We start from the raw sequence: 14,050 nt of genomic DNA, 5'->3' as shown, positions 1-14,050 counted from the left end.
AATAGGCATGACAGGGTCTCCCGAGTAGCGCATCTGGTAAAGGCACTCTGAATGGAGTGCAGGATGCGCCTGACAGCCTGGAGGTCACTGGTTTGAATGCAGGCTATTCTACTGCCGACCACGGACAGGAGTTCCCAGGTGGCGGAGTACAATTAGCTGAGCGCTGCCTGGGCCGGCCTGTAGTTGCCCAGAGCTGCGTGGTCCCCTGATGCCGTAGCTCTGAGGTGGCTACATGGTGGGTCTGCAGAGTGAAAAAAAAGTGGATGGCCGACGGCGCACGTTTCGGAGAACGTGTGTGTCCCTTAGTCAGCGCAGAGCTGGTAGCGGTGGGCCGTGTTGAAATAAAAATAAATGGGCATTTCAAGTTGGGGAAAAAAAATCTGAAAAATAACTGGCGATTCCAAAAATAGACATGACACATTACTGAGTACATATTACTGTCTTTGACTTTCTACTCAACTTTACTTGCTCCCTTGAATAATATTTGCTATATATAATATAGCCTATATGCTGGGTTTAGCAATACAAAGTTTTGAACATATACGTGCCAATATACGTTTTCTTTGAAAAAAAATCTGAATGCATGATGCATGTATGTAATTTGATATATTAAATTATTTTTTGCAGTTAACAATTATCATAACAAAAATTAAAAAGAAAATTAAAAACAGGTAGTTGCCAGTTAAAACTGCTGCAAACAATTACATAGCCTGTCCTCAAATGAGGAGAGTGGCACTTCATGGGTTAAGGGTTGCTAAAGCAGTCATATAAAACTAGTTTTCAGCTAGGTTTAGTTCTTCATTCTAGAAATGTATGTGAGGCTATGATATTTCAACTCTAAAGAACAGATGCAAGTACTGACTTTCTGAAACGTGACATTTGGGAATGATCAATGGTAGTGAATAGTTAACATTCCACAGAGACAGTGAAATTCTTGAAAGTTAGACAAACGGGGAAAACAATTCTCAGTAATTGAAGCAGTAGAATTAGTTTTTATTTTGTGTTTTTAGAACAACTTGTCTTATCATATAGGGACTAGCGACAGTATATGCTCAATTCTAGTGGGGTACTGGATCACAGTTCGTAATAACCAATTTGAAAAGACCAAAAGTCGTTCGTGAAAAGTTAATTGCATTTTTGGCTAAAATGATTAAGCCTCACATCCCTGAACCCTAGTCGGAGACTCAAAAAACTGCAAACTGCCTTGTAAGATTTCAAACCGAATGACCCAACTCAGAATTCACACAGTATTATGAGACATACTGTATTATCGCATGCCTATTACTACAGAAAAACAGCTGAGTTCTGGTCTCATCTCCCTCTGCATAAAATATTCAATGCTGAATGATCTACTTTATCTGAGATACAGAAAGTAGCCACAGGATTTTACGGTACTATATTTTCTGCTAAACCTCAACTTCCAGGTCTCGTTTTCACATCCTCTCACTATAAGCCTCTATTACACCAAGTGTTCTGCAATCTTCATCACTAACTGCCTAACCCCCTAGTCTCTTCAATAACCACAGAGACAGAGGAGGACATCACAGTGTTCATACTCACTGACAAAGACACATTGGAATTTGTGATAGTGAACAGGTGATTCTCTGCAGAACAGTCTTAAGGCTGGTGGTTTATCTAATGTTTGTTTTTAGTTTTTTTCTTTATTTTTTAAAATTATAATTTGTTGTCTGAAAACATGTAAAGAGTGAAAAGCTACTGTAATAGGCTACAGTACAAGACATAACTCAGTAGAACCCTGCCTGGCATAAACCAAGACATCCAAAAATAACATTAATAGATAATGCATTTTAAAAACAGGTAGAAAAATCATTGAGTAGTGCACAAGTAGTATTTTTTGGATCTAACTACTAGTTAAGGTACAGTATTATAGTACCTTTACTTAAATTACCACTACTGCACAGTACTTTATCTTATCCAATGTCTAACTTTCAATTTCCCAAACAGAATTAAAACACAAATCTTGTCACAACAGGCAATCCTTTAGATTGTTATGCGCTCAATAACAGCTGCAACAGACCAAGTTATTAGAATGGCAGGTTACACAGTGTGCAAGTTCCTCAAACAGCTTACTGTACTGTAACTGTAATGCTTTCAAAGGAGGGGCAGGGCAAAACATTGTACAGTAATTCTAATATGTATTGTTGCCTTTTGATGACCATATATATGGACAGGATATGCACCGGAAGACAATATATTTCTGACGGCTGATACTACATTTTAAAAATAGCTCCATCCAGATGGAGCTCTCAAGAATTAATTTATTAATATAGGAAGACAGAGTGATTAACATGAAATGATCAAACAGGCATCTTATTAATAGTTGTTGTTTATACTTCAAACATTTCATCTCCTGTACTGTAGCTCTGCACTTTAAAATGTAATGTTCGCACTCCAGGACTTGGCATTTTATCTGCGATTAACAGACCTTTATGACCACAATGACGTCTTAAGTACAAAACTATTGTAGAGAGCTCCTAGACAAAGCAGATACGCCAAAATGTAGAAAAAAAACAAGTTATATCATCCAGCACATTAAATACAGTATGTTGATGCTAGTCTATTGAGTAACAAAAAAGGGTAATCTGGACAGCAGGTTGTGTCTGATGTTTTAGAACTTTACATTCTGATAGACATTTAGACTGTTTTAGTTTTTTCAGGAGAGGCAAGGTAGTCAGCTACAGCCTGCTTTATACATTTATTTATTCACTTTGCATGGACAAATGTAGGTCCAGAAACACAGATCCCCGCCACCTGCTGCTACAAAATTATAGCTACAGTATGATCAGTGAAATCATGAAAAAAAAAGAGTAAATCCACAATGATTTACACAGTACACCCACCGAATGCACAAGTAAAGCTACAACATTACTACAGTACATACCACTATACCCCCTGGGTTCTGGATGCATGCTTCACTGCCTCTTACTTAGCATGAGGTTCCCACAAACTTTTGTTCTATCCTTGTAAGCTAAGCTTCCACATCAGGAGATGCCCTGGAATGGGAGGCAACTCAAAATAGGAATCCTAGAAACTGATGCAACAGCTGACACAAGAGTCTGAGCTACCTGCAGCTCCTCAATCAACCCACCCTGCTACTATGCATCTCCGCAGTCCTCAGCAACACCTGCTATTTCAATCTTCAGAAACATTTCTTCACGAGAAGTTACTGAAGATACTGCTGAAATGCCGCTCTAACTGTCAAAAATAACATTACCAATTGGAATTTCTTTCTGCCTACTTTCAACCATAAACTGACATTGAATTCAAAGCTTAAATTTCCAAATATGGTCTGCTAACAATTAGTGTTTTTTTTTTTTTTTTATCTATTAACTTTAAAATTATAATTCTAAATCTTCAGACAAAGTACTTGATTAAAACAGTCAACACACACACAACATTTATGAGTTAGGAAGATAATGACAGAACAAATCAAGTTTTCACTGGCATAAATTTACAAAAACAAACACTGTACTATTAGTTTCTTGATCAATACAGTCTTTAAAAGATAAGTAGTAGGATTTTGATTTCCTGTCATGCATTTGTCATTCAAACAAGTAGCGCAGGAGATCTGTAGCCTACACTCATTCATAAAAACTGCTTTGCTTTTTTTATTTGGGTTTGTATTTGACTACAAGACATGTACGGTAACAGCATGATCTGCAAAACTAAAAGGTTGACCACTAATCTAAAATGAAGCCAAAGATGAGTTGAAAACCAAAGCCCTTGAGCACTTACAGATGCCCTTCACTGTGTGTGCCAATTTCAGATGCTATTGAGAATACTGAAAAATATGTACTCCCCGAATACCTATAATCATGGCATGACTGTGCCCTGTAGTGTACTAATTGATTTTGCAATTCATTAAAAAGTCAAAGTTACTGTAATAAATCTAAATAGAAAACGTATACTCCATTATATGCCTACTAAGTAAATGCTGTTAAATTGCCAGTAGTCAGCAATTTCTTCCTTTTACCAGGAGTATTGTATGGAATAGACTGCAATTTAGATTCACGGTGCTGACTCCAGCCCATTTAGAACAAAAGGTGGCAAAAAGACAACATGGCTCACACAAGCCTGAACTATTTCACAAATCTAGGGAATCCCCCGATTTAAGCATTCTTTGAATCTGCAAAAGGTGCAATGTTTTTTTCTTGTTCAAAGAACCTAAACAAAGACTGTGTATTGTCATTCAACTCGTCACACTTGCAGAGGGCAGTCTTCCCAGCGACAGCGAGTGGAAGCGACAGCGAGTGGGAGAAGTACAGCGTGGAAAAGTACAGAGCAGTTTCGAAGCAGAAAGGAGAAATTGCATCTTGAATTGCTTTAATCAGAAAACAGAGGACATTGGGGAAACACAGCAGCAGCCGCGTGTGTTTTTCTGATAACAAACAAGCTGAAACTCGGAGCAGCTGATTCAAATTCAGCGCCGTTTTGAGACACGGGCGAGGGGAGGAGCCGACAGCACAGCAGAACAACGCAGTTAAACGAGGCAGTCTTCCCAGCGACAGCGAGTGGAAGCGACAGCGAGTGGGAGAAGTACAGCCGACAGCACAGCAGAACAACGCAGTTAAAAGTACAGAGCGAGTGGAAGCGACAGCGAGTGGGAGAAGTACAGCGTGGAAAAGTACAGAGCAGAAGCAGATTGAAAGCAGGCTGACAGCTGCAGAAGAAAGCTGGAAAAACTTCTAAAAAAAAAAAAAAAACCCTCAACATGGTCTTCAAGCCAGTAATCTGTGACACCTGCTTGATGTGGGAAATCCGAGAAAACCCAGCGGAGCTAAACCAAGTGTGCGTAAAGTGCCGCGCGATCCAGGATTTGCATAAACTAGTAAGTATGCTAGAAATGGAGCTGGAAGAAGTGAGACAGCAACAGGATCTTGAGGAACTGGCACACCCACAATTCATGGAAGTCTGCATCACCCCTAACAGACTGAAAGCCACCAGGGAGATAGAAGGTCAGAACAGCTGGGTTCAGGTAGGCAGAAGCAGGGAAAAAAAGAAACTTCGTCAAACACAACCACCAGAAATCAAAACAACCAACAGATTTGAGTCACTTCAGAATTTTGATGAGCAGAACCAACAACAAGAGAATGAAAGGAACAACATCCAGGACCCCATTGACAGTGGTGACCAGACAGCAAAAAGAAGGGAGGTCATGATTGTTGGGGACTCCATATTGAGAAACACAGCAAGTTCAGTTCGCAGTTTGGACCCCCTTACTACAACAGTGTGCTGCCTTCCGGGAGCCTCGGTCAAGCACATCACTGAGAACGTGGACAGGCTCCTAGAACGAACAGGAGACGACCCGGTAGTAGTCGTCCACATCGGTACAAACAACATTGGAAGAGACAGACCAAAATCCCTGCAAAACAAATTCAGAGAGCTAGGAAGGAAATTAAAAGAGAAAACCAAAACTGTGGTATTTTCTGGTATACTACCCGCACCTTGCAAAGGACCATATGGACAGCTGGAAATAATAAATCAAAACCAATGGTTGAAGACGTGGTGCACACGGGAAGGCTTCACCTATCTTGATCATTGGACCACTTTCTACAACGAGGACTATCTGTATAGACGGGATGGACTGCATTTAAATAACAAGGGAACTAGTCTACTTGGAGAAAAGATCCTCGAGCAGGTTCGGAAGCATTTAAACTAGAAAGGAAGGGGGGAGAAATGAACAAAAAAACAGAAGGGAGACCGCATCAAAACAAGAACAACAACTCAGGTAAGACAACCATTAAATGTATTTATCTAAATGCTAGAAGTATCAGAAACAAAATTCTAGAACTTGAAGCTACTGCACTAACAGGTAACTATGATGTGATAGGTGTTACAGAAACGTGGTTATCTGAGAGTGATGGGGACGAATATAATATTTGTGGGTATACACTGTATAGGAAAGACAGGCAGGACAGAAGAGGAGGAGGGGTAGCGCTATACATAAGAAACAGTCTTGAAGCCCAGGTGTTAAACCTGGACAAAGAAAATAAAACCGAATCAATATGGGTCAGAATAACAGACAAAAATTCAAAAGGCATAATAATAGGAGCATGCTATAGACCGCCAGATTCAGACGGTGAGCACAATAATCTGTTATACAATGACATTAGAAATGTGTGTAGCAAAGGAGAAGCCATACTAATGGGGGATTTCAACTTCCCCCAAATAAAATGGGAAAACCCGGTGGGTAGCGCGAAGGATGAAATAGAAATGGTGGAAATGACAAATGACTGCTTCCTAACACAATTTGTGAAGGCACCCACTAGAGGGGAGGCATGCCTTGATTTAGTCTTTTCAAATAACGAAGATAGAATAACTAAAACAGAGGTCAGAGAACCACTGGCAAACTCAGACCACAACATGGTCTCATTTGAAGTGTTTTTTAAATCCTCAAAAGTAAAGACTAAAGCTAAGGTTTACAATTTTAGAAAAGCAAACTATGAAGGTATGAAACAGAGACTAACAGAAGTAGATTGGAGTAAAATAGAGAAAACACCCACAGAAGAAGGATGGTTGTTCTTCAAAAACGTAGTACTAGAGGCGCAAAACAATTATATCCCTAAAGTAGACAAATCTAAATGTAAAACTAAATTGCCAAAATGGTTTAATAGATCAATTAAAAAAAATATTCAGCGAAAAAAGGCACTTTACAGAGCATTAAAAAAGGACCAAAAAGAAAGTACACAGAAAGAGTACACAGAACTGCAAACGCAAGTCAAAAAGGAAGTTAGAAAGGCCAAGAGAGAAATAGAAATGAACATTGCTAAGGGAGCTAAAACCAATTCCAAAATGTTTTTCCAATATTACAACAGCAAGAGAACATTCAAAGAGGAGATTAAATGTTTAAGAGATACAAATGGCAAAATCGTAGAGGAAGAAAAAAAAATAGCAAATATGTTAAATGATTACTTTTCACAAGTTTTTACAAAGGAAGATACTGACAACATGCCCCACATGTCATCCAGTTCCTATCCAGTTTTAAATAACTTTAGCATAACTGAGGCAGAAGTGTTAAAGGGACTAGGAGCTCTTAAAATAAACAAATCCCCTGGGCCGGATGAGATCCTCCCAGTAGTACTCAAAGAAATGAAAGAAGTAATTTACAAACCGCTAACCAAGATCATGCAGCAGTCTCTTGACACAGGGGTGGTACCGACAGACTGGAAAATTGCAAACGTAATACCGATCCACAAAAAGGGAAACAAAACTGAACCAGGTAACTACAGACCAGTAAGCCTGACTTCTATTATATGCAAACTTATGGAAACTATAATAAGATCCAAAATGGAAAATTACCTATATGGTAACAGGGTCCTGGGAGACAGTCAACATGGTTTTAGGAAAGGGAGATCGTGCCTAACTAACTTGCTTGATTTTTTTGAGGATGCAACATCGATAATGGATAATTGCAAAGCATATGACATGGTTTATTTAGATTTCCAGAAAGCTTTTGACAAAGTCCCGCACAAAAGATTAATTCTCAAACTGAACGCAGTTGGGATTCAAGGAAACACATGTACATGGATTAGGGAGTGGTTAACTTGTAGAAAACAGAAAGTACTGATTAGAGGAAAAACCTCAGAATGGAGTGTGGTAACCAGCGGTGTACCACAGGGATCAGTATTAGGTCCTCTGCTATTCCTAATCTACATTAATGATTTAGATTCTGGTATAGTAAGCAAACTTGTTAAATTTGCAGACGACACAAAAGTAGGAGGAGTGGCAAACACTGTTGCAGCAGCAAAGGTCATTCAAAATGATCTAGACAAGATTCAGAACTGGGCAGATACATGGCAAATGACATTTAATAGAGAAAAGTGTAAGGTACTGCACGCAGGAAATAAAAATGTACATTATAAATATCATATGGGAGATATTGAAATTGGAGAAGGAATCTATGAAAAAGACCTAGGAGTTTTTGTTGACTCAGAAATGTCTTCATCTAGGCAATGTGGGGAAGCTATAAAAAAGGCTAACAAGATACTCGGATACATTGTGAAAAGTGTTGAATTTAAATCAAGGGAAGTAATGTTAAAACTGTACAATGCACTAGTAAGACCTCATCTTGAATATTGTGTGCAGTTCTGGTCACCTCGCTATAAAAAAGATATTGCTGCTCTAGAAAGAGTGCAAAGAAGAGCGACCAGAATTATTCCGGGCTTAAAAGGCATGTCATATGCAGACAGGCTAAAAGAATTGAATCTGTTCAGTCTTGAACAAAGAAGACTACGTGGCGACCTAATTCAAGCATTCAAAATTCTAAAAGGTATTGACAGTGTCGACGCAAGGGACTTTTTCAGCCTGAAAAAAGAAACAAGGACCAGGGGTCACAAATGGAGTTTAGAAAAAGGGGCATTCAGAACAGAAAATAGGAGACACTTTTTTACACAGAGAATTGTGAGGGTCTGGAATCAACTCCCCAGTAATGTTGTTGAAGCTGACACCCTGGGATCCTTCAAGAAGCTGCTTGATGAGATTTTGGGATCAATAAGCTACTAACAACCAAACGAGCAAGATGGGCCGAATGGCCTCCTCTCGTTTGTAAACTTTCTTATGTTCTTATGTTCTTATATGTAATAAGGAATGCAATTAGTCTGAACTCTGTAGCCCTTCTGCCTGTACATTACCTACCAGACCGGATGGGGTCTGTGACAGCAGTACGTCATGAGGATGCATACAAACGTTCTAATGACATGACAAGGGCATTAAAGTTGAACCTACCGATTATAATAAAGCAACCAGTTAATTATTTTTTACAATGTTGCTAGGGTTATACCCTGCAACCAGTCTTGACTTTCACAACTCCCTTTGTTTAGTTATATTACTGAAATGACAGGTACCAGGAATGTAAGTAATCGGGCCCCTGCTAAAACAGCTCTGAACTGATTGTACTCACCACCCCTTGAATAAGCCTCACCTGTCTGTAAGTTCACTAAAGGAGGATTTTATTGCATAAACACTTAAACTTTACCCCTAGAATAAGCTCAATCCCTTTTAATAAAATCTATTAGAAATCACAGAGGTCTTTTTAGGTGAAAGAAACTTACTTAAAGGAAAAACATTTTTTGTTATGTTTCCTAAGAGGGTGAATGCCTCAAAAGTACATCTTGTACTGCCTCCATAATCTACCATAGCAGCTATTTTGCATTCCTACAGTATCAAGCGGACATCAGGTACAAACCTATAAAGATCAATTGAAAAGCTCTTTATCAATAACTGGATTTTGTATGATTTTGAAACTTGTATTTAACAATTTTGTCTATCTCATCTAACCCAGACAAGGGGGGTCTGATAGGTGCTCTATAAAATGTATTCTTAAAAAGCCCATACACCTTACATCTTGTTCACGTCCACATGAATTACCATGAGGTACTGTACGAATATCTTCTCAAATTACTATGGCTGGAATACGTCCAAAGATTTAATTGAAAATTTAGTGGAGAATGGAACAAGTGATAGAGATGCAAGAGGGAGAGCCAGAGCACTTGCATTCCTACGTCTTGCACAATCTGCTGTGTTTCGTCTCTGCTGACATGTCTCCGTTCACCTACAATTTAAACGACTTGTGCAACTTAAACAACAACGGGACACAGTATGAAGAGTTCAGGAAGCTGACACACAATTTGGCAATTGACTCAAAACCATATTTAGTCCCTTAACTCTTGACTCGTCAGCTGAATGTGATGTGACAGAGGAATTTTAACATAGCATATGCTGACTGCCAACAACAGGGTCCAAATCAAGCACTGCAGTTGGGGGTCCATGAGGCAGCTGTTTGTGTTAAGCGAGCAAGAAGCCATAAAGCACCCTGTTAGTACAATTGTGATAAAACCCACTCGGTCTAACATACATTATACATTAACAGATTTACTGTATGAGAACACACATTGGCAATACTGTATTTACTTACTGTGTTAGGCAAACCCCTTTCTAATTGTGCCTAACTGGGGTCATCTTGTACTGGGGAAAAGTACTGTAAAATATTGTACATTTACTTATTTTACTGTGTTAAGAGTGTAGGCAGTGCTATTTTTCCTTAATATGCTATAGTATAAGTCTATATCTTCTTTTATTGACCTGATATGTATATAAGATACTACTTCACATAAAATACAAAGCTGGGTAAACTACATGTATAATACAACTAATTTTAAAGTGACAGCGTTCTAAACAAGGTCAGCATCATTACAGTTTTTTTAAAAGGAAAGTCATGTGCCTGCTGGCAGGCCAGCATTCACAAAGCTAATATAATAGGCTGCACTTAAAATCACCCTCTTAAATACAATGTTGCAATTTGAATATCAGATAGAAAATGCCATGGGGAACTAGCAGCCGGTGAAAGTAAAACTACACGAGAAACATCTCTCCCCTGGTTGGGTTTGTTTTCCTAAGCCATCCCAGATATACCGGTACCCTACTTTGTGATGTCACAAAAACATCGATAGTAAGTAACTGTAGACAAAGATTTGTTTCGATATAAAAATGTTATCTTTCTCAATAGGTGATAAATATACCATTGCACAGGCAAACCTCATATGGTACAGTGAAAGTGTGAAATCAGTAATTGCATAGAACCGCTGTTGAATGTACATAATTACTTCTAGCGCATACTGGTGCCTTTACGTTTATAAATTCCACGAACATTTCAAATATGTACAGTTTATGATGCACACTCATTTTTTTGGAAGTACTATAATTTTTGCTTTTTCTTTGCGTCCATTAATCGTTTATTTCCTTCATTTGTTTTATGATTAAGTTGTTCCCATGTTTGTTCATTTTGATTAATAAATAATTGAATAATACAAGTCTATGTTTCTGGTATTTTGCCTATATTATGTCTATACTAGCTTATATGACAAATTTTAAAAATAATATCATTTGTCTAGACTAAATTGAGTGCTAATATAACAAATACAGTACTGTAACTCCTTTATTAATACAAATCAATTTTCGTTTAAATTGTGTTATTTTGTACGATTGTATACATTTTTCACTAACACGTGACAGTGAATGTTTACAATCACTAGTGATTTTATAGAATCACTAATGACTGTGTACAACAGAGTTCAATTTCACACAGTCACTAGTGATGTATAGAATCGCTAAGGCTAAGGACACACTTTCGCTGTACATACACTAGAACTGCCGAATGGGTGCAGCATTGTTATTCATATAAAGGACTTTACTACAGAAACAGTATGCTTTTTTCACTTGGGGACTACTCGTAACTTTATTATATTTTCTTTATTTTGATACCGGTGATGTATTTATTTGACTATATTTTCACACGTCCAAAACATTTAACACAAATGAATTTAGGAAATAATTTTGTAGCAAACATTATTAACCTGGTTAAGTTTTAAACCATAACTTCAAGATACCCTTCCAAATATCTAAAAGGAGACTGTAAAACTCTGTATACAGTACAACGAAGTATGTTTTACGGTGATTTACTGTAGCTACAGTCCCGGTTGCGTTATTTCTTCTATTTCTTTAGTTTTGTTTACTTAGCCACAAAAAACAGTCACTGTATTAACTACTTCAAATTCAACCAGCATAATGGCATGCACTCACGTCAATGTAAAATTGTTTTAGTCACATGAATGGGGACATTGATTTTTAAAACATAAAAAACACAGCACGCATGTTTCTACATTCTAAATGAGGTGTGTCATTCCTATTTTTACCGCAAGACAGAGGGTTACAGAAAAGAAAACCACAAACCTAACTCTATTCCGTTTATGTTGCGACACTTATCTGCACCGCTAAACTAAAAGAAAACACGGAGTGTTTAAATATTAATCATAATGCTGAAAACTTACCAGTAAACTTTCAAAGTTGATTGGGGACCTCGGGTCCCTGATCATGACTTCCAGTTGTCTCTGCCGAGTTTCTACACTTTTCTCCGCCGAGGCCGACATTTTAACAAGTCTGTCCCTTTCCAGAAATAGTGTAACCCTTTCCTTTATTAAAATCCTGAGGATTTTCTCTGTAAATTATTTCTTTGTTGTCAGTCAGTGCCTCTGGGCCTAAAAAACAAGCCTCAGGGAGGAGGCCCTGGGAAACTGACTTCAGACCGTCTCTGGTCTCAGGGTGGGAAGAAAAAAAAAAAAAAAAAACTTAAAGATTAAACACAGCCCGAAACGACACCGAGTCTATGTGAAAGCCTTTAACCCTAACAAACACAAAAGTTCCCCTAGCATTTTTTTAAGTCCAGTGTTTCACCGGCGTAAAGTGTTTTAATTAGCTATCTCTGCAAGCAACTGGGCGTTTTCTTCGCTCTCCTAATTTGGACGGACTGGACTGTCTCTCCAGTCAATTTCAAATGTCTTCTTTTCAAGAATGAAAATCAAAAAAAAAACATTCTTCTTTCTTTTTCACAAGACGAAATGTAAACCCAAACCACATTCCTGCTGGGAAACGAGAGAAGCAGCCGTTTTAATTAAAACAGATCTCTTCAGATACTGACGGGTGTGCCTCTGCAGGGAAAGTCCTATTTTTTCCCCTCTCAACTTTTCAGTGTAATGTGTTTCCACATGATGTCAGTTGGTATGTGTTACCTCCTCTAGTCCTCCATACTTTTCTCCAGCTCTCTCATTCTTCTGACATCAACACACAGACACAACCACCTTTACCCACAACCCTCTTCTTTGCATGAACCCAACAGCCTCCTCTGCTAAAACGAAGGTATTCTGCTCACGAAGAATAGAACTGGCCTTACTCATTCACTAAACTTCACCGAGTGACGGAGTTGTCGACGCTGCTGCAGGATGGATGATATTTACCACCAGTACAGTACATGCTGGCTTTCTGATTCTGCTGTCCCTATGTATATTTAGCCTGTGCTTCCCACTAATAGCGCTTGAAATGGATCCGCCTGCACAGCGTATGACGTGAAGTTCTATTCTAAAATTAAGAAGGACCGCAAGCCAACTCTAGAAGTGTTGCCCCGAACAGGCAGTAACACCGTACATCTATCTATTCTGATAGGCTTGATGAGTCAGATGCCGCATCTAGTATTTTATCTATAACCTGCGGTTTCCTGTATTCTTGATCACCACATGTGTTATTATTATCTGGGGATAGTGTCACATTTTCATTTTTGCATATATCTGTTGAACCACTTATCGAATTGTAATGGAACTTGGTACTGTATTAAAATTGTTTTGCTTTTAAAGCAACTGATAATATCTGTGAAGATACAGCTGTAGTCAAAAGTTTACATATCCCAAATGGAAATGTATAATTTTTAGAAAACAAATAATTTTACGGAAAATCTTTAGTTTATTTCAGCAATGTTTTTTTGCAAAACTCAAAAAATGCAAATTCAAAAAGTGTTCATACCCTTTGATGCTGTATAGTATTGTCTACAAGGTGATAGAAATGTCATTATGATAATGCATAACCTAATTCTAGAAAATGCTGGATTGTAAGTGAACATTCTAATAGAGAGTATAAAAGGGTTAGGCATAGGATGACTGCTGTCATTACTAATAAGTCAATATGGGAAAAAGTAAAGAGCTATCTCAGGACCTTAGGCAAAACATTGTGTAGTGTCATGAAGCTGGAGAAGGATACAAGAAGATTTCCAAGCATTTGAGCATCTCAATTTCAACTATTGTTTCTATTATCAAGAAGTACAAGACTCATGGTAATGTCACAACACTCCCTCGATCTGGAAGAAAGAAGGTTCTTTCACCAAGAACAAGTAGAAGAATTGTGAGGAAGGTTAATAACAATCCAAGATTGACTGCCAAAGATATTCAAAGTGAACTGGCTGCAAGTGGGACTGGGGTTTCCATTTCAACCACAGGTCCAGTATTGCATGGTGAAGGTCTCAATGGTCGCAGGCCAAGAAAAAAGCCACTCTTAGGAAAACGTCACAAGGACAGTTGCTTAAAGTTTGCAAAACAGAATTTGAATGATGGGTACTAGTTTTGATCAAAGGTTTTGTGGAGTGATGAAACAAAAATCGATCTATTTGGTCACGTTTGGATAAAGCCTGGTGAGGTGTACAAAGACAAGA

General features: G+C 38.3%; 1 protein-coding gene across 6 annotated transcripts in view; it reads right to left on the bottom strand.

Annotated features, from left to right (window-relative positions):
- rock2a (rho-associated, coiled-coil containing protein kinase 2a) overlaps positions 1 to 12,826 on the bottom strand; it is a 64,273-nt gene extending 51,447 nt beyond the window's left edge. For 2 of the 6 annotated variants that reach the window (XM_041253540.1, XM_041253543.1), the window contains exon 1: positions 11,847 to 12,826. In XM_041253540.1, coding sequence (XP_041109474.1) covers positions 11,847 to 11,945 — 99 coding nt within the window. In that variant the 5' untranslated portion in view covers positions 11,946 to 12,826. The remainder of the gene's footprint in view (positions 1 to 11,846) is intronic. The other 4 variants (XM_041253539.1, XM_041253541.1, XM_041253542.1 and 1 more) reach the window with 3 other exon arrangements.
- Positions 12,827 to 14,050: the final 1,224 nt, after the last annotated feature.

Source organism: Polyodon spathula, chromosome 6, assembly GCF_017654505.1.
Source record: "Polyodon spathula isolate WHYD16114869_AA chromosome 6, ASM1765450v1, whole genome shotgun sequence".
Taxonomy (NCBI): domain Eukaryota; kingdom Metazoa; phylum Chordata; class Actinopteri; order Acipenseriformes; family Polyodontidae; genus Polyodon; species Polyodon spathula.
Note: the sequence above shows the minus strand (reverse complement) of the source record. Positions and strands in the feature narration are given on the sequence as shown.